General features: G+C 44.5%; 3 protein-coding genes across 3 annotated transcripts; 1 reads left to right on the forward strand and 2 right to left on the reverse strand.

Annotated features, from left to right (window-relative positions):
• Positions 1-1,225: 1,225 nt before the first annotated feature.
• On the reverse strand, positions 1,226-3,090 carry LOC135626631 (xyloglucan galactosyltransferase XLT2-like). The gene has a single exon (XM_065132070.1). It carries the CDS (start codon positions 2,984-2,986, stop codon positions 1,466-1,468), a length of 1,521 nt encoding a protein of 506 aa, XP_064988142.1. The 5' UTR covers positions 2,987-3,090; the 3' UTR covers positions 1,226-1,465.
• A 6,131-nt stretch (positions 3,091-9,221) lies between these two features.
• On the reverse strand, positions 9,222-10,866 carry LOC135626648 (fasciclin-like arabinogalactan protein 8). Its single transcript, XM_065132098.1, has one exon. It carries the CDS (start codon positions 10,701-10,703, stop codon positions 9,420-9,422), a length of 1,284 nt encoding a protein of 427 aa, XP_064988170.1. The 5' UTR covers positions 10,704-10,866; the 3' UTR covers positions 9,222-9,419.
• Positions 10,867-12,447: 1,581 nt separating this feature from the next.
• On the forward strand, positions 12,448-25,801 carry LOC135626274 (guard cell S-type anion channel SLAC1-like). The gene is made up of 5 exons (XM_065131465.1): positions 12,448-13,092; positions 13,191-13,996; positions 14,091-14,321; positions 18,247-18,277; positions 25,763-25,801. The coding sequence occupies exons 1-5, from the start codon at positions 12,553-12,555 to the stop codon at positions 25,799-25,801; spliced, it is 1,647 nt and encodes a 548-aa protein (XP_064987537.1). The 5' UTR covers positions 12,448-12,552.
• The last annotated feature ends 1,011 nt before the right edge of the window (positions 25,802-26,812 follow it).

The raw sequence follows: 26,812 nt of genomic DNA on the forward strand, positions 1-26,812 counted from the left end.
TCTAAGTGCTTCGGCAAGGGTTCTATTAGCTGATCGTGGCCCATGGACATATAATAGTGGAAAGAGTTTCGTCTGAAGATAACATCATAGATCCACTAACAAAGTTATTATCTCATATTGTCTTTATGCATCCCAAGGGTCTAATGAGGATTAGACATGTATGTGATTAGCTTTAGGTCGAGTGGGAGATTACTCGTCATAGGTGCAGGCGACCACCATCTGCTTTTCCCAAATAGGCACCAGTCCCGACAAACGGTGCCCCAATAGTCATCCTTCAATGACGATGCGCCATAGAGAAATGTACTAGTCAACCGTTGACATAAATGAGCTCTCGAAGGATGCACGGGTCCACCCTAATCAACCATCAATCTCTTTCCATCTATCTATCGCTAAGGTATAAAATCCAACTCCCAAAGCCTAAAAGTGGGGCGGAAAAAAAGAATTTTTACTATTCCCACTTCAATACTAAGTTTACCACCGAAGGGTTAGGGCAAGAACTCTCTCAATACGATCGCTTGTGTAACGATCCCGACTCAACTAAGGCACACCTCAACTCGTCTCCAAAACCGTAAGGAAACCTAGACCATCTTGATCTAACACGGAATCCACCTGGAACAAACTAGCAACATCTTGAGATTGCATCAACTGGACCTTCCCTTACTCGAATCACCTCTCATGACTACCACGTGGACTATCAGAATAGGCTTGTGCCTTTAGGATAGAATCAAACTGTGTTGATTCTCCGATCAACGACATCGAGACTACACGGCACTGCAGCTTTGCAATGCAATCAACGATCGATCGCCGACGAGGCCCCTTGATCACCGTTCATCAACCCCTTGGGAGTGACGATTTCGAAGATGACGTACGAGTCGACGGCCTTTCCGTAATCTCTCAACGGCATTTCACGTTCTGGGGCAACAATCCAGCGCGGAGTTACTCTCCGTGGTGTCATCTTCGTGCGTCGGGTAACGCCAACAGTGACTGCGGCGTCAATTTAATAGATCCGTTTACGTGGACCACGCACGTCACCACTCCTTTCTTCTTCCTTTCTCGTGTATCCTTGGAACGCAGTCATTCTGCTGCTCCGGGAGTCATGATTTGCTGCAACTTAATTATAATTCGTGATGATGACTCCTGTTATGTTTATTTGATCAAGAAATGACTCTTTGGGTCTAATTTTTCTTGCTATAATTCGTGATGATGATTTTTTTTGCCAATAAATATACACTCGAATCAAAGCTTACGACGATGTAATCCATGATTATTCTCTGCAACAGGTTTCGAAGGTGTACAGTAAGTTTGCAAAGGATCACTGTAACAAATTTTCGGAACAAGCCGACGCTTTAAACTGCTTCGTTCATCTCATATTCTGCGGAGTTCATCTCGTCGGAGGAGACGCATACGGAACCGTCTCTCTCCTTAGCTTGCTCCAGCGGTATCAGGACTAACTTAACCCAACATATTATACACGCCCATCCACTTCCCTATGCAGGCGGAGTTGCTTCTCCCGGAACCGACGGAGCACCCCCTCCACGGCCACGTCGAACGCGTCCTGCATGCCTTCTCCCAGTCCTCCCTCTGTCGCGGAGTAGAGCAACTTTGGTATCATCTCCACCACCTTTTCCCTCATCCTCCTCGCTCTCTCCTCCCCTATCTTCTCCAACACCTTCTTCACGCTCACCGCCCCGCTCCTCACGTCCCGCCTGTCGATGAACACCGACCAGTCCCCCTCCCTCTCCTCGTCGCCGCCCGGCAGGTACCATCGGTACTGCACGTACGCGCTGCGCCGCCAGAACAGAACCGGCACCGCGCCAGCCAGCATGCAGTCGAACATGGATCGCCGCGTGAAGCTGTCACCCCGAGGCTGCAGGCAGAACACAGAGTCAAGGAACAGGCTCAACGTCTCCGCGCTCCGGTTTCCGCAACGCCCGCCCCCGCAGTCCACGGAGCGGCACCGGCCCTTCCCCGCCCGCCCGCACTCACCCAGCAGCAGCGCCCGGAAGTCGTCTTTGAACCCAGATCGAGCCGCGCCAACGAACCCGAACAATGTCGAACGGTTCCGGTTCAGCACGAATTGCTGCCACTCTCTGACCTCGGCGACCGTCCGCGGGTGGAACCCGGTTGGATAGGGTATTCCGACGTCCTTGCCGTCCCACGGGTTGCGCTCGATAAGTAGGCGGGTCACGTTCTCCATCCCGGGCATGTAGAGGAAGCTCCCGCCCCAGTCGCCCTCCCTCGACCGGCGGAAGTCCCATGTGATTCGGCCCAACGTTATGAAGTGATCCCAGCCGTTGGATTGCTTCCAGGGATCCTGGTTCTTGATCCAGCGCAGGAGGATGGCGCAGTCGCGGTCGCGGTCGCCGGAGGTGGATGTCGAGGACCACAGGTGCTTGCCGACAGCGAGGCCGGCGTAGAATGGCACGTAGAAGGCGGCGGCGGCAGAGGGGTCGGCGGTGCGGCACCGGTGGTTGAGGATGCGGCGGTGGAAGATGAGCTCCGCGGCGAACTGATCTGTGGAGTACCAAGAGGCAAGCAAGGAGGAGGGGACGACGCCAGCGAGGTCGGCGGCGGGAGGGCCGAAGCCTCCATTGGAGAGGGCGACGCAGCGTGAGGCCCACGGGCTGAGGTCGTTGCAGGCAGCGATCAGGTCGGCGTTCAACACCGGGGGGAGGTCGTAGACGTAGATTCGACCGGAGGGGCATGGATTGTCGGTGAGAGTGGCGGCAGGGGGATGATGGGTGGAGTGGGAACGGCGGCGGAGGAGGAGGTGCGGAGCATGGAGGAAGCGAGCGGAGAGGAGGAGGAGGAGTTGGAGGGCGAGGAGAGACAGAACGAGGACGGGGCGGTGGCGGAAGGGGACAGAACACGGTAGTGCGCCAGGAGACTTGAGAGGGTGCAGCGGCGAGGAGGACGCCTGTGGCGCTCCTTTGGGCTTCTTGAGGAGGTGAGCCTCTGGTGGCGGAGTTTGCGACCCCGTAAGCATTAGAACAAGAGTAGATGAGCTGATAATTGTGCAGACTCCACAAATTGAGGCTTCGGGAAATCCGACTTCGAGAGAGAAGATAGAGAACGGTGATGGGGCGGAGGAGGAGCGGCTTTACGTTGTCTATAAGAAGGGTGGAGTTGACGCGCGTCGGTGAAACGTTTGCGTACGTGTTTAACGCTGCGACTAAACAGGTCAGAAGAAGAACGGAACGCCGGGTGACCAGCGTTGCGACGTGGCCGTAGTCAGGTGGGGTCCTCCTATTGGGTACATTTCCTGGGCTTAGCGGCAGGTCCCTTTCGGGGAAGCTCCGGGCCAGTGAATGCCTCAAAACGCTCCCTGCAACGGCGGTGCGGGCATGCAACGTTAACGTCGAATTGATGATACCTTGCTATTTCGGCCCACGTTTTGCTCATTTCTATTTCTATTTTCTTGAACCATAAAAAAGGCTTATGAAGATATTTTAACAAAAATAATAATTCTACCCATAAATTTCACAATCTACTTGCACTAAACAGTAGATAGATACTTCGTTGCTGACTCGCAATTAGCAGCCATGGTTGGTTGGTGAATCAAAAAGGTGAGCACGACAAAATGATACCACGGGCGTAGGCATGGGCTGGGGAAAAGAATAATTAGTTCCTTCCTTGGCTACAAAGCCATCATCCTCCGCAGGGCCACATTCGCAATCATTCCCAAGGGTTAAAGACGCTTTTGTGCTGTTTACATGTCATTTACTATCCATTCCCTCGTTCCTCTGCTGCTTGAGGCTGCATTCTTTTGCTTGTTTCCATCTCCGAACAAAAAGCTGTCTTGGCAGGATCATGTGCTGCCCAACGCCATGACCCAAAGCATCGACCAGAGCAGGATAGCGTATTCTTCCCATGGCTTTCTTTCTACTATTTTACAGTATAAGAGAGAGTTTTCCTTCGAGCCAAGGTTAACTGGCGATGGAGCAAAGTTGTTTAGTGACTACGGAGGCATCATTTCAAGCTTGGAGTGCTCGTCGCACACTCGCAGACCACCCAGCAATGCAGAAACAGTGTCCATGTTTGCCAAGGAGGCAGCATGATCGGGAGCGTCGGCATTTGCAAGCTCGGCGTTCGTCCAAGGAAGAAAAAGACGGGGACTGATGTCACAGCTTGACCACACCCGCATGTGACGTTGTGGCGACAAAGGTCGACGTAATTAATGTGGCTGGAGCTGTCCAGATAGCGACGAGTTACACCATCGCATGTCATTCTCCTACCGAAAGCATCGACGCTCCTCCTGTTTCACCGCCTGCGACATGATATGATTCAAATATATCTCTCTCTAGATGGATACAGCTGTTCTTTTGTCTTCATTTTTCTTCCTCATTTCCACCGTGGGAAACCCAAAGTCTGGAATTTGTGGAACTATATATGAAAAAATAAAAGGAAAAATAAAAGGAATTTATGGGAAACCTAAAACCTGCTTAAAAGCTTACAAAGACAGACGTTAGCCATTGTACTTAGTCTGATGGCCAATGATTGCAGCATCGGACAAGGATCTACGCTTTTTTGGTATGTTGGGCTTTGTATCAGTGCAAGAAAAGGCAGAACAATACAAGCAATAAAAAGCTTTTGCTGCGCACCAAAATGGTAAGTTTAGACTCGAGCTCAGCAGTGCAAGAAAAATGTCATCCAAGAGCAATATACATTTATGATTAAGCATGTACTTTACCTTTTGCTGACACCAAGTTTTGAGCCCATACAGGAATCGTAGATGTACCCTTTACAGGTTAGAGCTCAGCTTTTTAAGCCTGCTTTGCTAGCGGTCGTTATATGTAGGTAAGATCGTAGATTTGGACTCGAATGCAAGGGTAATATCATTGGACAATGAATGGTAATCTGGCACCTCCAGCTTCAGTTATTGGCCCCAAGAGCAGCACTAGATGTTGTGTCTCGTGTGATACAAGAGCTCTTGCAGTGAACAGATGGGCGTCGAGAGAATTGTGGCGGATACGTGTTTGTTGGAATGCCGCACAAGACTCGAGTGATTTGTCAATGTTCTGGTGGCAATTGATGGTACATATTTAAGACACGGAAGCCTTTGTGTTCAGGGAAGTGCTACTTTATTATGGGGGCCATCCTTGGCAGGAGAGTTCTCGATTGATAGGTAGTGCTCGACACCGTGAAGCACCTTTCGGAACGGAGAGGTAACAAAAGGTGAATGATTCTGGTTGAAACATAGCCATTGCACTGTATAAAGCGCATTAGCTACACTCCCTTTTCTCATCCGAAGTGACGAGGGAAATTTGTCTGCTATTTTGCCCTTAGAAATTATTCCCATCCTATAAGTTTTTTATATTCTTTTAATTAAATTATTATATTACAGAAAAAATAATTAAAATTAATTAATAATATCAAAAAATTATGAATAATAAATATTATTAGTTATAATTTTATTTTATTTATAATAATTTTTAAAATATAAATATTTATTGATAATATTTTATCTGATTCAAAATCAAATGATTCATAATTGACTCATAATTAATTCAACAATGACTAGATCTAACTTAATTTGAATCAATCAGGCACTTGACCCGCTCAGTGTTTCAGTTCAATATCACGGAAGAATAAGATAGTTACGAGTGATAGGTCACATTTTGGTATTGTCCACATGAAGTCAGGCAAGCAAACACGATGATGCAGAAGTGGAACTTCAAGTCCGATGTGGCGCGTAGCACACACGTGGCGGGCAGTCGCTCATCGCTCCCTTCGTACGAACGATATTATCACGGTACAGTCATCCCGGTTGATCGTTTGCACAAAAGCTTAAGTCGATCGCAGTTAATTGACTTTGTATGGCCAACTCATTCTCGCAGGTATAAAAGCTAACCCTCCTTGATCAGGAGGAGGACACTCAACTCCCCTTAACTCCATAACACTGATTTGAACTTCGGAGAGATCGAGTCGGGAAATCCCCCTCCCGACCTCGATCTTTGTGCAGGAACCGATAACGAAACAGCAACAACCCGCCAAGGGAGAATCGCGCTTGGGAGATGACGCTTGGACCTAACCCAACCCGACGTCGACATGACCCGAGCATCCACGTGAACAACATTGCGCATCTGGAACTGAACCAAGCCATGCTGACACATTGACCACAGCGTAAAGGTTACCAACAACGATGATAACATAAGAAATGTTTTCTCCGATCACTATAAAAATGCTTTCATCTATACTTATTTTCTCATCCTCACTCAACTAGGTACGAGTGGTCGTGGTATCAGTACCACCGGGTGACACCACTATTTAACAAGCACCTTGAAAGTATTCCTTCTGTTAAGCATCATAGAAGATGTAATCGGAGGCTGTGACAAGGAAGGCTTGCGAGGTTAAGTTAAATAGGTCAAATTTTGGGACCCCAACCTTCATCACCTTTGTCATTAATGCTTGATTCGACTGATAGGATTGTTTCGGGCGGGACAAGGGCTTAAAATGAGAATTTGGGCTGATGCCGTCAGGTTTAGAGTCAATTGAGCTTGCGATTCCTGCACAAAAGTAGGATCACAAAACGGTGTGATTTAAGTACTTAAAAAGAATCCCAGAAAAAACATTGAGATGCCATTATTGTTATTTAGTGTAACATTCCATTAATCCAATATCGAAAGTGGACAATATGTATGATTGACTTATATAGACCTAATGAGTGTACTATGTTAATTCTTGCTTAAACATTTTGGTCCATGGTTGAAGAACCAAAATGGAGTTATTGGTCAATTGACTCATCAAACTCAGGTCGTGACATCTAGCGATATAATGACTATGGGTAGATATGAGTAAATTAAGCATAATTTTCATATAATAAATAAAATAAATTTATTCATGATATGAAAAATAATGATGTAAGCACTATCGACTCATCCAATCGGAAATTGCCACCTAGGCAATAACATAGGTGGAAGAACTTGTGCTCCTCCCCTGTCGCATAATACATCGGCTTCTATCCATCAAAATCTCTATAAAGGCTACACAAGATAATTGCATGATGCATTAATCCCCAATAACAAAATCCATCCGTCCTCTTCTTTTTGGGTCATATGTCATAGTAACTTGTCATTCCCCATTAATCATGATTTTAGGAAGGCCTACATGCCGCGGCAGAGAACATTAATCCCAAGCGACATGACCTAATTCTCATTTTTCCTCTTTTCGAATACCTAGTGCAAGAAACCATTCTGTGCTCATCCCGGATAGACATCAACCCTAACAAATAATATGCTCGTAATCATTCTTCCCAAATGCCACCCACAGAAAGATGTGTCTATCAATCATCAACATAAATAAATCCCTAGAGGGTAAAGGACAATTTAACCGGTCATCGACCTCACTCTATCAGTTGTTTATGTATAAAAGTCAGCCCTTAAAGCTTAAAAGGGGAGGCATCTTTATCAATTTTCATCTCCTAATTAATTTTACCATTGGAAGAGTTGCGTCGAGAACATCCCCTAACGTTGACCACTTATGCAGGGATCTCAACAAGGCTAAGGCGCACCTCGGGACAATACTAAATAAGTCGGGTTTGCTCCCCACTCTAACCTCCTCTCGCGACTCCTCCCGTGGGCCCTCAAGATGAGCTTACGCTTTCGCGGCCAAATCAAGCCATATCGACCCCACAGTCAACAACATCTAAGCAAGAACCATTTCATATTTAATATCTAATCGAATCAAATTGAATCCAAATATTATAATTTGATTTGATTCTCCAAACGATTGGAATTGGAGTGTCGCAGATGGTTTTTCAACTATGCTTTAAATACGGTTGAGCTGAAGCAACATAGCAAGATCAACATTGAATTATTATTACTAAAATTGTGAAGTTTATTCAATCTTAACCCACACAAAAACGGTTACGATTTTTATCGACGCCAAAACGCAAAATATTAGTTATAGATTTGACATACATATTTGAATCGTAAATCATACAAACTGCTTCCCGAAAGCCCAAATTCCACCAAATTGCCTAATACAATTTCAAGAAGGTGTCCCACTAAGTTTGTCCAGATTGATAGCTCCAAGATTCCAATAGCCACTTCACACGATTCGTCGATGCCCGCCACGACCCGAGGCAGAGAAAGAGAAAGCACGTGACTGCTCTTCATCAGTCATAAGATGATGGTTCTGTAGTCCAACAGGGTCTCTGACAGCAACACAACAAATGTAAAATCCAAGACATCATTGCACATGCATACAGTACGGCTGCTATCCTAACTGCGCCAACTCTTGCTTGCACTGCATGCTAAGCTAACGATACCACACACCTTCTAACTTTCATGGCTAAGATCCAGTCATTCCTCTCTCACTGGTTGTTGATTCGACAGGGAGCTGCACCGTTGGGTCAAACACTTATTTAGGTTAACTGAATCATTAATTTTGTCTTATTTAAATTATTAATCAAAATATTTAAGTTAATAATAATAATAATAATAATAATAATAATAATAATAATAATATTCATAAAAATCTTTAATTTTATTTACTTTAAAAATTAATCGAATATAAAACATATAACAAAATTGCCACGTGACACAGCACCAACCGAATGCGTCGGTGGAAACATAACAACCAGTTACGAACGCGCGCTCTCTATCTCTCTTCCCTTTGCATCCCTCGTTCAAATTTCAAAACGCGGCCAATATATATATCAGCCCATTCAAATTTCAGTAGAAAGCGACTCACCTCTTGTCGTTTTCTTGAGTCCAGTTTTAAAATTCCCAAATTTGCTTGATGCAACCGACAGCAGCGAGTCAACAAAAGCGGACCGTTGCTGTCAAACAAAACAACTAAATCAACCCGAGCCAAAGCGCACCACCCCATCAGCGACACGCGAAGCGATCGAAAGGGCAGAGGCGAGACAACCAGCTTAAACGCCAGATCAAAAGCAAACCCGAACCAAACAAAGAGGCACACAGTACCAGAACAAACACAGAAGAAAGAAAGGGAACAGCTTTGCCTCTGCCTGCCCACTAAGGCTCCATCCGTGTGTGGCCCCCTCCCCCTCCTGCAAACCCACATGCAACCACATCCCGTGGTGTCAGGCTTCCTCCTCCTGCTGCCGCCCTGCCACCCTTCAATGATTCTTACCCGTTCGTTTCCCCCATTCGGCCGGTCATCTTCAACCACGGCAAGAACCCTAAAGAAAAAGATGGACGAAGAGGAACAGAAATGGTTTCTCTTAAACTACACAAGGAAATGAAGAGAAGCAATACAAAAAGAAGAACAAATCCACGTAGTCTCAGAACAAGGTCCAAATCACAACAGATCAACAGCACCACCGCCATAACCATCCCAGACTAACAAATAAAATTATCTAAAAGGAGACGAGGAGGAGCAAAACGTAGGACCAAAGCAGAGAAGGCAAACGATTCCCACACTCGGTATCTCTCGCACGCTGGTGATTTGTCTCACGGCAGAGAAGCCATCGCCAAGGTTGCCAAGACAACTGCGACGGTCGCCAGGGTTCCGATCGGCGTCGCCACCCCGACCGCCGATTTTACGTCCGCCTTGTCCGCTGCGGCCGCCGGAGCGTCCGAGGGAGCTGATTCCGGGGACGCCATCGGCGGGGCCGGGGGTGAATGATGCTTCTTGTGGGACTTCGGCGACGGTGCTTTGGCCTCGGGGGTGGGGGCCGGGGCCTCGACGGGGGATGTCGATGGAGATGGTGTGGGAGCCGGAGATGGCGCCGCTCCGAAGAGCTCGATGGGGAGGAGGAGGTTGTCGACGGTGAGGATGCACACGGGGGTGTCGTCGAGCACCGTGCTGGCGACGCGGGAGGTGTCTACACCGGTGTCGAGCGACACGTCGTCGCCGCGGGAGACGACGGAGAGGTCGTACTTGCCGGCGGCGCTGGATGCCATGGTGGGGAGCCGGCCGCCGACGGACTTGAGCGACGCCTTGGGGGTGTAGGAAGGCAGCGCGTGGTACTGGAGGAGCGTCACGAGCTCGGCGCTGGAGAGGGAGTTCAGATCCGGCGCATCTGTCGCCTTGAACGCTTCGTCATTGGGGGCGAAAAGCGTGAGGCCCTTGGCCATGGCGTCCTGGAAGACCTTGAGCACGCCGGAGGTGGTCAGCAGCCGGGCGAAGGTTTTGCACCCGGCCTTCTCGAGAAGGGCGGTGAGGTTGGAGGAGGCGGCGGTGGGGGTGTCGAGGAGGCCCGGGAAGACGATGGGGGCGGAGACGGCGAGAACGGAGAGGTTGTATGGGATCTGCTCGATGGACTTAGTGTAGGTGGAGTCGAACTTGGAGCCGGGGGCGGTCGAGGCAAAGCCGACACGGCCGCCGCGGAGGTTGGTGATGTTGACGAACCCGAGGTTGCCGGCCTCGTTGCCAGTGGTCTGGAGCAGGGTGGTGGTGAGGGTCGTGCCGCTGGAGAGGGCGTGGAGCTTAGGGGGGTCGAAGTAGTCGAGCAGGGCGAGGAGGCGGAGGGCGTTCTTGATGGCGGCGAGGGGGCGCTTGGCGGCGAGGGTGGACATGGCGCCGTCGTCGAGGACTAGGCAGGTGACGGTCTCGTGGGCGTTGATCTCATCGCACACCTTGGTCCGGGTCAAGTAGCTGTTGTACAGCGAGTACTCCGGGTAGCGCTCAAGGATGGCGGTGATGTTGTGCGCCCTGCAGCCCGCCCACGGTCCGCAAAGCAACACCAGTAGCAACAACACGGAGGAGATCATCGCGTCCTTCTTTGTCGCCATGGCCCCGGCCGTCGCTCCTTCCCGCTCCGCCTTCACTCTCGCTGCCTCGCCGCCTCTTTAAACTGCAGTGGTGTCGGTGGGAGGCAGTGTGAGTAAGAATGAGCTGCAACGCGCCCGCGTGTGGCGACAATGAAGGAGTAAAGCAGCAATAAGAGAAGCGACCGGGGGGTGCAGGATTGATTGAGCTAACCAGGGTTAAAACGAGAGATTGCATCGGAGTCGGTGAGTACGGTGAAAGAAGAGGCAGGGAAGCAATGTGAGGCACGTGATTGCCGCCGAAAGCGGCGTAGAATAGAGCCGTTGGTGTGTGTAGGGCGCCACTCGTTCTCCGCATTGGATTCTCCAGTGCGGGCGATCCGTGTCGTCCATTTTGACGGTTCCCTGAGAGCGTGGTAAGTTGGTGCGTCCCCTCATAGAAGTTTCTGGGCGGACGTATGCAAGTTTGCGCCGTAAAGAGGACGTCGACGTCGGTCCGTCATACGATATTGACATACATGCGCATAATACGTTAGTCTGCACATAAGAAAGCTAAAGTGCGGTCTATTTCCTACTTTATTCAAGCTTAAGCTTCTAAACTTTGTCAATTTATACTGATATATATACATAAATATAGATATAATTATGGCACCTTTTGGTACAACATCGAGACGCATAGGCGTGCAATCATTTCAGCGACTGGTCTCACGTTCAGGCTATCACCCCTTGGTTCAACCGGAGACGTGCTTCCCATCCATCGTCAAGCTGTTCTCGAGTTGGTCGGTTCTTTCGCCAGCTGTGTTGTGTTCAATTGTTCCATGTTTACAGATAAAAGAAGGCTTAACAAGTACTTTAGGGAAAATGCCGCTTTTGAGAAACTGATTTCATCTATAAACAAACACATAGTTTTTCATTTCATGCTTTTATCGAGAGCTGCATATATGATCTTTTCATTTGGTACTGTTTTATGTTAATAGAAACGTAAAGGATACCCACCAGAGGATTTGAGGAGCTATCTGCCGCCTCTAATCCAACGTTAAAATTGCAGTAACCACGCCTCTAATTCACTGATGTTGGCTGATAGATCAATCGGTCGAGTCACGAAATGACACGTAGGTGACAAAACGAAGACCGGCAGGTGAAGCACACAAGTCGACTTGTGTGGACCGTGATTTTGGGTATGGCTCGTGATGGCCCGAGCCCTCATGCGTCATGGAAACCCAACTTTGGGCCGATGCCAAGCCCAATGGCCAGTTCTCGTCCCATTGGATACGTGTCCCGCTGCGAGTTAAACTCTATTGCGAGTTCAACTCAAGATATTGGTTTTTCTATTATTTATTTATTTTTCACAACAGAGTCATGGAAATCCAAAAGTGGCCCACTCATTGAATCATAAATGAAGCAGACTGAGACGGTCAAAGTCACAAGGCATGAGAGAGAGAGAGAGTATCCAACCTCGCCTCGCCCTCTCGTCTTTATGGGTTGGATCCTTTCCTCGGTGTTCCCGTGGGCATTCCCACGCGCAAATCTCTCTCGCCTCCACTCTCCCCACCACACAAACACCTCCCCCACCCTCTCCTGATTCCACCCGTGAGCGACATCTCTCACAGCTCGCATCACCCACACCCCACCCCTACGGATGCCATCCACGAACAGTATTCATCGATCAACCACACCCCATCATCACGTTAATAGAAGAAAAGGATGGGTCTAAATGGATGCACACGTTAATAGAAGATCCCACGTTGACATGCATACTCGCGTTCGTACAACTGGACGTCCGGGGAATCCATATATAGTCTCTTCCAACAGCTAATTTGTGGCACCAGACTGTCATGGACCTTCGCTGAGGTCCCCAGACTTGCCATCAAAAATGGCTTCTGCGCCTTCTCCTCCGGCCGGCCAACCCTTTGTGGACATCCACACGGTGCTGAGCGACTGCAACGATGGCCTTGCCAACCTCCGAGATGGGCAGCAGCCTATCCGAGCAGGTGCAGCAGGAGGAGGCAGCTCAGGAGAGGAGAAGAAGCCAATGCCGCTACTTGCGCGGCAGATCTCCCTGGAAAGCGGCATCGCCGTGCTTGACACAGGGAAGGAGATAAAGCGTGGAAGCAGCAGAAAGGCCAAAGCGGATAACCGGGTATTGTCGCGGAATGGGAAGAGCTTAGGAGGCCTGAGCGCCGCCGGCGGGGATGCCGCCCACCGAAAAGGAGACTTCAACATATTTCGGACGAAATCGACGCTCGGATCAAGGCAGAATTCCTTGTTGCCATCGAGAAGGGAGAACGGGCCAGATCTGCACCGCGCCGATGGCGCCCCCGGATCAGCCGGAATGGAGGACAGAGTTAACGAAAGCGTCCCCGCGGGAAGATACTTTGCCGCACTTCGAGGACCGGAGCTCGACCAAGTCAGGGTAATCAAGAGTAATTCCTAATGGCCGTGCAGTTCTAATGATGCCTACAATACGTCGGGTCGCATGTATCAGATGTCGTCTAATTGTCTCTCGCGCAGGACTACGAAGACATCCTCCTGCCGAAGGACGAGGTGTGGCCGTTCCTCCTCCGCTTTCCGATCGGGTGCTTCGGTATGTGTCTCGGCCTCGGGAGCCAGGCCATCCTGTGGGGCGCCCTGGCGACAAGCCCGGCCATGGCCTTCCTCCACGTGACCCCAGACATCAACCTCGCTCTGTGGCTCATCGCGCTCGCCGTCTTCGTCGCCGTCGCCGTCACCTACACACTTAAATGCATCTTCTACTTCGAGGCCGTACGCCGCGAGTACTTCCACCCCGTCCGAGTGAACTTCTTCTTCGCACCGTGGATCGCCTGCATGTTCCTGGCCATCGGCACCCCGCCCAGGATTGCGCCCAATCTGCTTCACCCCGCCACCTGGTGCACCTTCATCGCGCCCGTCTTCGTCCTCGAGCTCAAGATCTACGGGCAATGGCTGTCGGGAGGGAAGCGCCGGCTGTCCAAGGTGGCCAACCCGTCGTCCCACCTCTCGGTGGTGGGCAACTTCGTCGGGGCGATCCTGGCGGCCAGGGTAGGGTGGGAGGAGGCCGGCAAGTTCCTGTGGGCGGTGGGGCTGGCGCATTATCTGTGCGTGTTCGTGACCCTCTACCAGAGGCTGCCGACCAGCGAGGCCTTGCCCAAGGAGCTGCACCCGGTGTACTCCATGTTCATCGCGACGCCGTCGGCGGCGAGCATCGCGTGGAAAGCCATCTACGGGGAGTTCGACGCCGTGTCCAGGACCTTCTACTTCATCGCCCTCTTCCTCTACTGTTCTCTCGTCGTGCGCATCAATTTCTTCAGAGGATTCAGGTAAACATCTCCTCAAGGCTCATAAATCGAGCACAAGAATGCTTTTCCTTTTACCCTCTGTCGTAGCATAAACTCATCATCCTTTGGAGGGAAGGTTCTCGATAGCGTGGTGGGCATACACGTTCCCGATGACGACGGCTTCCGTCGCCAGCATCAGGTACGCGGAGGAGGTTCCGTGCGCCTTCAGCAAGGGCCTGGCGTTGAGCCTGTCGCTCATGTCCTCGACCATGGTGTCTCTGTTGTTCCTGTGCACTCTTCTGCACGCATTTGTTTGGCGATCCTTGTTCCCGAACGACCTCGCGATCGCCATCACCAAGGATAGGAGCGGCGGAACGAGGTCGCATGCCAAAGAGAAGAGGCATGCAAAATAGAGAAGCTACGACATCAAGCACTGAGCCCACCAGTCCTCACTGGTTTCATCCATCAAAACATGCAATCCTGGAGGGGACAAGATTTCCGAAGATACCAAAATGATAAGAAAATATTTTACCTGTTCATGCCCAGCATGAATGAAAGGCTGATAGGCCGATACGATACTGAATATAATATATATTCTTTCTTCTGGCAAAAGTATTAAATTGGGATTGACAAATGTCATGCCAAACAAGAAAAGCTGAGCTTGCCATGGAGTTGAAGATCGGTTTTCACGATGGTAACAGTGGGACTAATATGATTCCGGTGAAGAAATAGGAAATTTTAGTTTTACAAAATTTTTACTGTTTAATTCAATCAGATGATGTTTCTTTAATTGATTTTTATGTAGAAGATCAATTTAATGAAAATATCTCTCCCCTCCATTAATTGCTCTTGATTATTGTTGTAATTTTGTTGTTCTCATCGTCACCTCCACCATCACTCTCTGCTCTCATACGAGCGTCATTTTCTTTTTTTTTCTTCGCTCTTCTTATCTCTTGAAGCAAGAAGAAAGCAAAAGGGAGAAAAGAGGTGATTAGGGTGGGTGACGAGGGGGGTGCCACTAGTAGTAGTAGGTAATGACGATGGCGATGGGGTCGACGATGGCCGATGGAGGAGAGGGGTATTTTAGTTAAGTTGATAAAAAAAATGCTCCGAGATTAAAAAAAAATCAATTAGAGAGCATCATTTGGTAAAAGCCCAATAGTAAGATTTTTTAAATAAAATACCTAAGAAAAGATATGGCTTTATAATGATAGTGGTGGAGGAGAAGAAACAACTTAGAATAGTTTTTTGATGATAGTTGTGACTCAATTGCTTTGGTTAATGAGTCATCCAATGGGACAAATGATCTATCAATTTATTAAACATAAATCATTGACTCAAATAGTTAGGTCTAAATTAATAGTAATATATCTATTGAAAATAAATTTAAATATAAAATTTTAGCCCATGAAATCAAATTTAGAAGTGTTATAATTATAATCATTGGATAATGTATTTTAGTTTTGATCTAAAAAGTATGACATGTAGGTTATTTGATGATATATCATGACCATCTGATTGATACATCATTCTGATATAGATGATGACTCTGCGCCAACAAGACAATTAATTCATTTGAAGATGATATTGGTAATCCTAGTGTCAAAATGAAACATTACATAATAATTGTAGCTCTAACGATTTGACATATGATCTCATGACTCAATAATAGTCGAGCTTAATTATTTCTGATGATAGGGGAAATGTTTACCTTTAATCAAAACTCGACACGTGTAATCTCAATAAGTAGAAATAAGACCAAAGCCCACAAGCGTTAACCCAACCACATCAACATTTAACCTAACCATATCAGCATTCGTCAAATCTAAAATAATTAAAATAATCAAAAAATATTTCCTAAACTATGTGAAATATTCTTATTGACTACTAGTAGGTATGGGGGACCAGCTATAAAAGGTGAGCTATATCACAATTATCAAGGTTGGACCTTGTTCATCCTTACTTTCTCTTGTTTCACTTTAGGATCTAACTGTGCTATAAACCCACTCGATAAAAGTCTTGGTATAACCCTCCTCCCCCCTCTCGACTCCTCGAGGTATATTGGTCGATTTGGAAGACTCCAAGTGCAAGTCATATCAGGATTGAGGCTAGTTGGACAAACATTATAGGCTAACCACTAATATTTTCCTATTATATTTTGATAAAAAAGAAGAGCCAGCATGTATAAGGGCATCGCTATGTCACACCTCCAAAGAGCCCCCGACAAAGATGCTCCACTTGCCACCTATAACACCTTCATCAATCTTGGGCAATAGCTAATGTTCCCTTTTGTCGACTTATCTTATCATCAAACGTCCTCATACACATGATGGCTCCCATCAAAGTCTTCCCAAGCCTAATACAGCATGTGCAAGAACCAATGAGGATGATGCACTCTATCATCCCCTTCATCTCATAGTTAGCCAAGCTTGTAGCTATGCAAATCGATAACCACAAGAGTAACTACCTACAATACTAGTGAACATCCTTAGCCAATCGTGATGCCTCCGGTGCCAAAATGTTTATCGTCAAAGGCACCATTGACAAAGGTACTCCACGGTCCCATATGGCCAAAGTGAACAAACCCCTTCATTCTTTGTCGGTGGTGCCTAACTTAAAAGTCCAATCAGTAGACTCTATTGACTATGCTATAATGACCCAAATCTAGGAGATGGATAGATGATTGGATGATATGTATTAGGATTTTAACCTCACAAAAGGAAAGAGCATGCAAAAGGTGCTTGCAAGTCACCCTCCATCCAAAAAGTCTAAGAGGAGTGGATTCCCTTAGCCTTTTGGATGTTAGAGTTACTTGATGGTAACACCAACCCAATGGAGCATGTGATCGTTTTCTATTCTCAAATGGTCCTTTGTGACACATTGGATATCTTAATGTGTTTATCCTTCCTAATAATGCTTTGGGGCACTGTGCCAAAATGGTACTCTCATTTACAACTACTATCGATCACCTCATTTACATAGTTTGCTAAAGAGTTCGAGCAACATTTTTTGAAAGCTATAATCTCAAGCGAATCACAATAATCTTACTTGCTATTTAGTAGGGGGAGGAGGAGATGCTGGCAACCTTCGTCTCCAAGTTCACTATTGAGACTAGAAGCATTACTTATGTACATGCTTTAATCCTCATCAAAATTTTAAAATATTGATATTTTAGAAGATAGAGAACTAAGAACTCAAGGACTCAAAATGCATAATGATCCTCTCTTACTTCAAGGAGGCCTTTTATAGCTCCAGGTAATCCTTCACCTCACATACATCTTTTAACTTTCTCTATCTTTGGTTTTGTCGCTTAATCAACTTTTCATTTAGAATTTTTACCCATAGGGCTCTCATCCGCTTTAGATAGTTACTTATGCTGCAAAGTTTGGCTAACATGTAATCTCTGACCTACTGTCAAATCTCATAGTAGTTACTCATTTAAATGCGAATTGTAAGATGCACCTAGGCTAAGCATCGATACACCCTTTTCGAACTAAGCATTAAATGTTTCTCAATGCGTCATTTCGAGGCTAACTCGAAGATTGCCCGATATGTTCTTTTTGGGCTAAGTAACGATGGCAGCCCCATGTGTACTTCAGGAGCTATGCATCGAAGATTATCGAATGTGTCCTCTCAAGCTAAGCATCAAACATTGCCTAATACACTCTTCTTGAACTAGGCTTCAAAGACTGATCGATGCACCCTTCCCAGGATAAGAATCGAAGGCTGCTCAGTGTATCATTTTCGGGCTAAGCATTAAAGGTTGCTCAATGCACAGTTATTAAGCTAAATATCTAAGATTATTCAATGTGCTCATCTCATACTAAGCATCGATGATTGCTTCATGCATCCCCTTCAGACTAAGCATTAAAGATTACCTAGCATGTCCTTCTCAGGTTAATCATTAAGATTTATCAATATGCCCTTCTCGAGCTAACTATCAAAAGCTACACAATATGCTTTTTTTCGAACTAAGCATAAAAAGTTGCCTAACGTGCCCCCTCGGACTAGGCATCAAAAATTGCTTTACAAGCCTCTTAGTAATACTTAGTTCGTTTGATGGATCGATCATGACTCCTTAATATGTACGCAGGTGACCAACTTGTCAAGCCAATGAAATTGTTATGCTTCGAGAGTCCTCTGAATCAATAGATGGCTTTCTAATCAATAATAATAATAAAAAAACCCATGATCATTAACCCAACCATGTTAGCATCCAACACAACCATATCAGTATCCATCGAATTTAAGATATGTGGTGAGAAAGGACATTACAAGAACCAATGTAAGCAACCTAAGAAGAACAAGAAAAGGGGAAAAGAAGTGGAGTCTACAGAGTCAAAGGATAATACTACAGCTACAGTGCAGGGTGGTGATTATTTGATTTTGTCTCCTTCTGATGATATTTTTTCTTGTGTGTGTCAGGATCTTGAGTGGGTGATTGACACAGGTGCTTCTTATCATGCTACACCTCGGAGAGAGTTTTTTGCTACATACAGGTCTGGAAACTTTGGTGTTGTCAAGATGGGCAACTATGGCACAACAGACATCATTGGCATGGGTGATATCCATTTAAAGACCAACCTTGGCTGCAAGTTGGTACTTAAGGATGTGAGGCATTTGGTTGACTTGAGGCTGAATTTAATTTTAGTTGGAAGACTAGATGATGAAGAGTATGAAAGCAGATTTCACAGAGGGCAATGGAAGCTCAGTAAGAGTTCTATTGTTATAGCTAGTGGAAAGAAATGTCATACTTTGTACAGGTTGCAGGCTAAAGCTTATGGTGAGCAATTAAATGCTACAGAGAAAGACTTCAATATGGAGTTGTGGCATAGGCGATTGGGACACATGAGCGAGAAGGGGCTGCAAGCTCTTTCCAAGAGAGAGGTATTACCAGATCTCAAAGGTATACATCTGAACCCTTGTATTGATTGTTTGGCTGGTAAACAACATAGAGTTTCATTTGCTAGTACTGCTTTGTCTAGAAAAATGCATGCCTTAGACCGTGTTTATACAGATGTATGTGGTCCTTTGAGGACAAAAACTCCTGGTGGATCTGTTGATGTTCTTGGTATAAGTGGTGCACTTTATTTTGTCACTTTTATAGATGATTTTTCCAGGAAAGTTTGGGCCTATGCTTTGAAGACCAAAGATCAGGTTATTAATGTCTTCAAAGAGTTGCATGCCAGGGTTGAAAGGGAGACAGAAAGGAAATTGAAATGCATAAGATCAGATAATGGTGGTGAGTATACGGGATTGTTTAATGAATATTGCAGGTCACATGGGATCCAACATGAGATGACAGTTCCTGGTACACCTCAGCATAATGCAATTGCAGAGAGGATGAACCGCACAATCATGGAAAAGATCAGATGTATGCTTTCACAGGCCAAGCTACCCAAAAGGTTTTGGGATGAGGCTTTAAGGACTGCAGTTGATGTGATCAACTTATCACCATGTACAGCCCTAGATGGTGATGTTGCAGAGCATGTATGGTCAGGGAAAGATGTTTCCTACAGGCATTTGAGAGTGTTTGGTTGTCGCGCATTTGCACATATTCCAGACAATGAGAGGTCCAAGCTAGATGGTAAGTCTAAAGAATGTATTTTTCTTGGTTACTCACATGATCAGTTTGGTTACAGGCTTTGGGATCCAGAAAAGCAGAAGGTGTTCAGGAGCAGAGATGTGATCTTCTTTGAGGATCAAACCTTTGAAGATTTGAAGAAGAAGGCACCAGCCAAGACTTCTATAGAAGGATTAGCAGATTGTGACCCAGTTATTCCTCCAGTATATCAGGGTGATGGGGGAGATGTGTAGGAAAATAGTATAGAGCCTAATGTTGATTTACCTGCAGGACATGTTGAGCAAGAAGAAGTAAGAGAGCAAGTTCCCGTAGAACCTCAATTGAGAAGATCTTCTAGACAACGTCAACCTTCCAGAAGATACTCTACAGATGAGTATGTGATGCTTACTGATGTAGGTGAACCAGAGAGTTACCAGAAAGCAGTTGAGAGTGAGCAGAAAGAGAAGTGGTTAGTTGCTATGCAGGAAGAGATGTATACTCTTCAGAAGAACCACACTTATGATTTGGTGCTGCTACCAAATGGAATGAAGGCCTTGAAGAACAAGTGAGTTTTTAGGTTGAAGACTCAAGAATATTGTTCTCAACCAAAGTACAAAGCTAGATTGGTTGTGAAAGGCTTTGGTCAAAAGAAAGGTATTGACTTTGAAGAGATATTTTCTCCTGTTGTTAAAATGTCTTCTATTCGTGTTGCTCTTGGTATTGCTGCTAGTCAGGACTTGGAGGTTGAGCAGTTAGATGTGAAGACAGCTTTCCTTCATGGTGATTTGGAGGAGGAAATTTATATGGAGCAACCAAAAGGCTTCAAAGTCAAAGGTAAAGATAATTTTGTCTGCAAGTTGAAGAAGAGCTTGTATGGGCTAAAGCAAGCTCCAAGACAGTGGTACAGAAAGTTTGATTCATTTATGACAGAAAATAGATACAAAAGAACGGGTTCAGATCATTGTGTGTACATCAAATGGTTTGGTGAGGATTTTATTATTCTCTTACTTTATGTTGATGACATGCTTATTCTTGGGAAAGATATGTCTAAAATTGACAGGTTGAAGAAGGAACAGAGTGAGTCTTTTGCAATGAAGGACATGGGGCCAACAAAGCAAATACTAGGCATGCAGATTTCCCGTGACAGGAAAAATAAGAAGATTTGGTTGTCACAGGAGAAATACATCGAGAAGGTATTGGAAAGATTTAGTATGAGCAATGCTAAGCCAGTTGGTTCTCCTCTTGTAGGTCACTTCAAGTTGTGCTCAGAACAGAGTTCGTCAAGTGATGAGGAGAAGGAGAAAATGCAAAAGGTTCCTTATGCTTCAGCAGTTGGAAGTTTAATGTATGCAATGGTATGTACGAGGCCGGACATCGCATATGCAGTGGGTGTTACTAGCAGATTTCTTACAAATCCAGGCAAAGAGCACTAGGCAATAGTGAAGTGGATTTTTAGATATCTCAGAGGGAGCTCTAAGGTTTGTTTAAGCTTTGGAGGTGGACCACTTGTGTTAACAGGTTACACAGATGCAGATATGGCAAGAGATATAGATACGAGGAAGTCTACTTCAGGTTATGTACTTACTTTTACAGTGGGAGCTATGTCATGGCAATCCATGTTACAAAGGTGTATTGCTCTCTCTACCACAGAAGCAGAATATATTGCTGCTACAGAGGTATGCAAAGAAATGTTATGGATGAAAGAATTCTTACAAGAATTGGGGCTGAAACAGAAAAATTATGTGGTGCATTGTGACAGCCAAAGTGCCATCCATTTGTGTAAGAACCCAATGTTTCATTCCAAGTCAAAGTATATAGATGTTAGATACCACTGGATTCGAAATGTATTTGAAGAGAAGCAGTTGCAGCTTCAGAAAATTTATACACATGACAACGGAGCATACATGTTGACGAAGACCTTATCAAAAGAAAGACAGGAGATATGCTGACAGTTGGTCGGCATGACTTTACATTGAGGAGTCATGGGACAGCCTCCCTTATGGGCTGAAGGGGGAGGTTATTAGGCTGATGGCCCATGTGGGCTTTATCAGCCCATAGCCCACACCCCCTCTTAACCTAACCCTAATTAAGATTAGGGGGGTGTGGTGTCTGCGTTTTAGAGACAGATTAAAGCTATAAAAAGGCAGCAACAAGACAGATTTTTGGAGCGACGAGATTCCAAAGAGAAGAAGGAGAACAAGGCAGAAAAGGAAGAGAAAGAAAGGGAAGAAGACAAGGACAACGCAGAGAGACTGTTCTCAATCATCAAGCAGTGTTCTCATCTCATGTTAGATCAAATCTACAGTAGGCTCTTGCTGTGATTACTTGGGAGGTTTTAGATATTGTGGGCAGTGACGTGATCCGTGTATCCCAGTTATTCTCTTGTGGTTGTTGCTAGGGTTTTGGGCAAGAGATTGAGATTTGTACATTCATTATTCTTATAGTGGATTATCTCTAGTTTGCTCCGTGGTTTTTACCCTTCACATTGAAGGGGTTTTCCACGTATATCTTGGTGTTCTGTTTGATTGTGTTTCCATTTTATTCCGCTGCGTATTTTGGTCTTCTAGTATTTGTTCCTATACAAAGGTTATTCCTGTTTATATCCCCATCAATAGAGACTTAGAATTTTGCTTGAGGTAGAGGGGGAGAGTTGCAACAACTAGGAAAGGTGGTGCTTCAATCTTTCAAAAGTAGTCTGACACTCCTTAGTCAACATGAAGCCATTTGGGTTTTTTTTTATACTTGAAAGCAGGGTAGGCACTTATCATCTGATCGAGATAATTGTTGGACTTTCCTCACCAACCAAGGTGCGTGCATCTCCAATATGACTCGCACATTCTCAGGATTTGCATCTATTCCCCTTCAGTGTATAATAAGTCCAAGGAACTTTCTTGAGCTGACTTTAAAAGCACACTTAGTCTGATTGAGGCGTATGTTGAACTTCTTTAGAACTTGAAATATCTCAACTAAGTATATCAAATGCGAGTTAGTCGATTTATTTTTTACTATCATATTATCTACATATACTTTGATGTTCCTCCCGAGGTGCTTAAACATATTGTTTACTATCTTTGGGTATATTGGCCCTACATTTGAACTCTAATGATATGACTCGATAGCAATATATGCTTTAATAAAGGAAGTGTGTTTTCGATCATCCGATGCCATTCTTATTTAGCTATATAATAAGAATGGTCCATAAATGTGAAAAGCTTATGACCCGAGGCAGCATCAATCAATTGATCAGCCTGTTCAATATGAGCCAACTTATGATTGCGTTGTATACCGAGGGGATATCAACCACCATGAATCCTATCATCACCATTTTTTAGTATGATTAATCTCCAAGTATGATATGTAAGTTCATGGTGCTAGTAAACCCCATCAATGAAAAGGTCATAGGGATGAGGTTGTTGGTCGAGAGCTAAGTTTTTCAAAAGCGTCAAAATAGGGGGGATATTAGTAGAGCTATCTATATTAATCAGGACCCTCTTCACTCGAGCATTGATCATCCTCATGGAGACTACTAAGGCATCATTATGGTTCAAGATGAAGTACTCTGTTTCTTCCTCTTGAAGGTGATTTTTAGGCTATCCCTCATCCGCATGCATTTTTGAATGGTAGCTTGGGCATTAGCATTATAACACAAGGAGTTATTTCCATCCAAGGTGGGTCCACTAATGATGATGTCAATTTGTTTCTCCATTAGCCTCTGAGGTCAGGGTGAAGGTTCCTAGTTCCTTCGGATGAACCGTCCAAGGTATCCTCGATGAATGATTTCTTCAATTTGTTCTTTCAAGTCACGATAATCTTCCATGTCATGGTTGTAATCTCGATAGAAATGATACTACTTGGATCTTTCTCTCTTTTCCATTAAAGTCTTTATCAATTAAGGATCTTTTAAGAGTCTCTTCTTTTTTATATATAAAAAACTTCAATTTTAATAATATTCAAGGGAGTCGACTCGAGCCTTAGGCAAGGCAACTAGGGTCAGTCACTTCTTCTTTGTCACGGTGATTGAGGCAAATTATAGTTGATCATGTCTCGGCCATTTGTGTGTCTCTTTGCATTTACCCGAGACTGTTACCTTTATGATGTTATATTAATTGGCCTGTTGGAGTACCTAAAAAATTATTGCTAGTGGCTTCTTTACCAATAACAAAAAAAGGTGAGAGAGGTTGAGTCCTATCATGAAGGTCTGCATTATAAGTGACGAATGAGTATCTTACATGCATTGGATTTCATTGGTGAACCAATCAATGAAGTCTGAGAGTGTTTCCTCCTACTCTTGCCTGAGTTTGAGAAGCATTATCATCGATGACTTCGGACATATATTCTCGAGGAAGTGAAGATTGAACTCCTTCAAGTTGAACAAACGAATTGATAGAGAGCGATTTAAAATGGGTGTATCATTCTTGTGTTGAGCCACTTAACATATTGGGAAGGCATGATATATCAAGGTGTTGGAAGTGTCATATATTGACATTTGGGCATGGAAAGGAGAAATGTGCTCTAATGGGTCGATACTACCATGAAAGACCTCTAATGATGAGAGATGAAATTTGACCAAAATCAGCTCATCCTGGATGTCCTTAATGAATGACGACCAACCTGAGATGGGGTTGGCCGACTCTTCCTCTCTGGATTATTAGAATTCTCATTGCATCTCTTCCAAGCGTTGGTCTATTTGCTGTAGTTGGATCCTTAGGGAATCATCCATCAAATCTGTTGATTAGGTCTGGAATTTATGTGGAGTAGATTAATGTTGTGGTGATTCGCTGAACTCCACAATTGGGGAGTGGGGTATTTCCTCGGTTCTCAATTCGATGGGCCTCAAGCGCTTTTGAGATATTAGTATTACATTGGGTGAGAGAACCTCGACGGGCACCAGTGGCGGTTGAGCTGCTGACCACGATGGTGGCATTGTTTGTTAGGTTAGCTAGGGTAAGAGCAGAGCAATAGCTTGCATCATGCCCATTAGTGTCTGCAGCTACTAGGGGTTCAGGAACGCCTTATTGAGGACAAGTAGGTAACTCAGGGTCGTTAAACAAACATTAGCATCATATCAATGTTTGTGTCGAGGTGGATGCATCCACATGAGGAAAGGTCGGTTGTTGCCTTCCTTGAGTGAAAGTGCTATGAGTTGGGAGTAGAGTCTCATCGTTCAAGCATTTGTTGAGAGGGTTAGCAAGTGAACATTCCTGCGATATCGGGCCCTCATAGTGTTAAAATGTTATGAGAAAATGTCATTGACATGTTCGTCAATTCAACATGATTTAGATCTATATGCATAGGATTGTTTGAGGTGTCTTCGAGATGGAAACATTGAGTTCCTAAGGTCTCACTTATATGAAGATCGAGGTCAGAAGGGGTTTTCTAACTTAGTCCTTCTGACGCCTAAGTAACTTGAGATGTATGAGTGCGGATGCGAGTAATCCAAATAAGTTTCCTCTTTTTTTTTGTGTTAAAGACAAGCCTTTATGCTGGGTCATAAATGACAAGAAGGAAGTTTATGATTATCTTTCTAGTCATAAATGACAAGAAGGAAGCTTGTGTTCTGATTATAATAAGAAAAAAAATTGTAATTATTTTTCTTTCTTATCATAAATGATAAGAAAAAAGTTAGTAATAATCTTATTAATCATAAATGATGAGAAGAAAGCTTCGTCTTCTTCTCCCTTTATAGGCACCACATGAAGGTGATGTATCGGATGATTAACCGACAATGTATCCCCTATTAATATGGGAATCATATATTTTTTAGTAGATTATTTCAAAATGATATTTTTAATTTACAAGATTTAATGGAATAAAAGTTTATTTCTTAAAATAAAAAGATTCGGGACAGTGTGAAAGCAATCAACTTCTATATATTAAAATAAGTATTAAAAACATCCCCAAGACACATCCCAATCGAAAATCCATTAAATTTATCTACTATATATCGCTTATTATGTCGTATGAATCAGCCAAACGAATTGGTTGGACTCAAACTGGTTAAACAGTGTTTGAACAAAGTTACGTTATATATCTATAATTGACTAGTAAATAACTTATTATTTATGTTTATTTATAGGTTATTTTAGTCATGGCGAACAATGTAGTTATTATATGATTAAAATTCATAAAAAATATATCAGGAGCTCACTCGGTCGATTGGTGTCTGATTTCACATATATGAAATTAAAATTTGAACATCAAAGCACTTGTAACTACACAAATTGATATCTAAATTATTGATGAAGATATTGCGAGAGTATAGTGGGAGGGAGATCAAGTATTGATGTTCTAAATCTACTATCGGCTGACATGGTTCTCACCTAAGATTCAAATTACCGTCCATCCGTATATGTGTACAAAAACTCAAAAAAAAAAGTATAAATTTCTTTCTTGTTCATGATAAGGAACATCACAAATTTTCTTCACTTTCTAACATACTTCTAAACATCTTCCTTTTTCTTTATAACAAATAACAAGTGTTGATACTCTATAAACTACCCGTGTGATTCCATGTATGTTGGTAATGTATATTATTTAATATAATATAATGTAATTTTTTTAAAAATAGAATAGAATTTGCATAACATTAAATATGGAATAGTCTTTTATTTGTGATAGGGATATAATTTTTTCAAAATAGAATAGAATTTGCATAACATTAAATATGGAATAGCCTTTTATTTCTGATTGAGAGTATTTCAGCACTAGTCGTAGGTCAACAACTAGCAATCATCAGGGAGTTGACGTGGAGGATAGTGCGATATCCGTTTGACGAGGGAGACACTCTCTCAGTCATCCCCTACCAACCCCGCTCCGCACGGGACGATACGAATCGGCAACGTGCCAAGGAGCCTAGACAGGTTGACCTACACAACAGGAGGTTGTACGGGTTGATTGCTCACATGAATGCATCACAAGAGGTACGAGCGACTATTATAGTCGTAGTTCCCTTTTTGTAGGTTCTACATATATAAAAATCGATCCCCAATGCCTAAAGAAGAGACTGGTCCTTGAAAAACTCCCACTTGATATAGAATCAGTTACTTATTAGCTAACTTAAACATCAAAGAGGTCGGATTAGGAATCCCACCTGATGTCGATATGTTGTGTAGGGTCCCAATGGAGATCGAATCTACTCTGGTTCTGCTCGAAGATAACCTCGGAATCGGCCTCCCTAGCACCTGCTGCCACTCTGTCCCTCCATCAAGAAAATTCATCTAGACAATTTTATATTTTTGGGATAAGACCGAGTCCCATAACATCCAGTTGTTAACAATTTGACTGCGTCATAAACT

Source organism: Musa acuminata, chromosome BXJ2-11, assembly GCF_036884655.1.
Source record: "Musa acuminata AAA Group cultivar baxijiao chromosome BXJ2-11, Cavendish_Baxijiao_AAA, whole genome shotgun sequence".
NCBI lineage: Eukaryota > Viridiplantae > Streptophyta > Magnoliopsida > Zingiberales > Musaceae > Musa > Musa acuminata.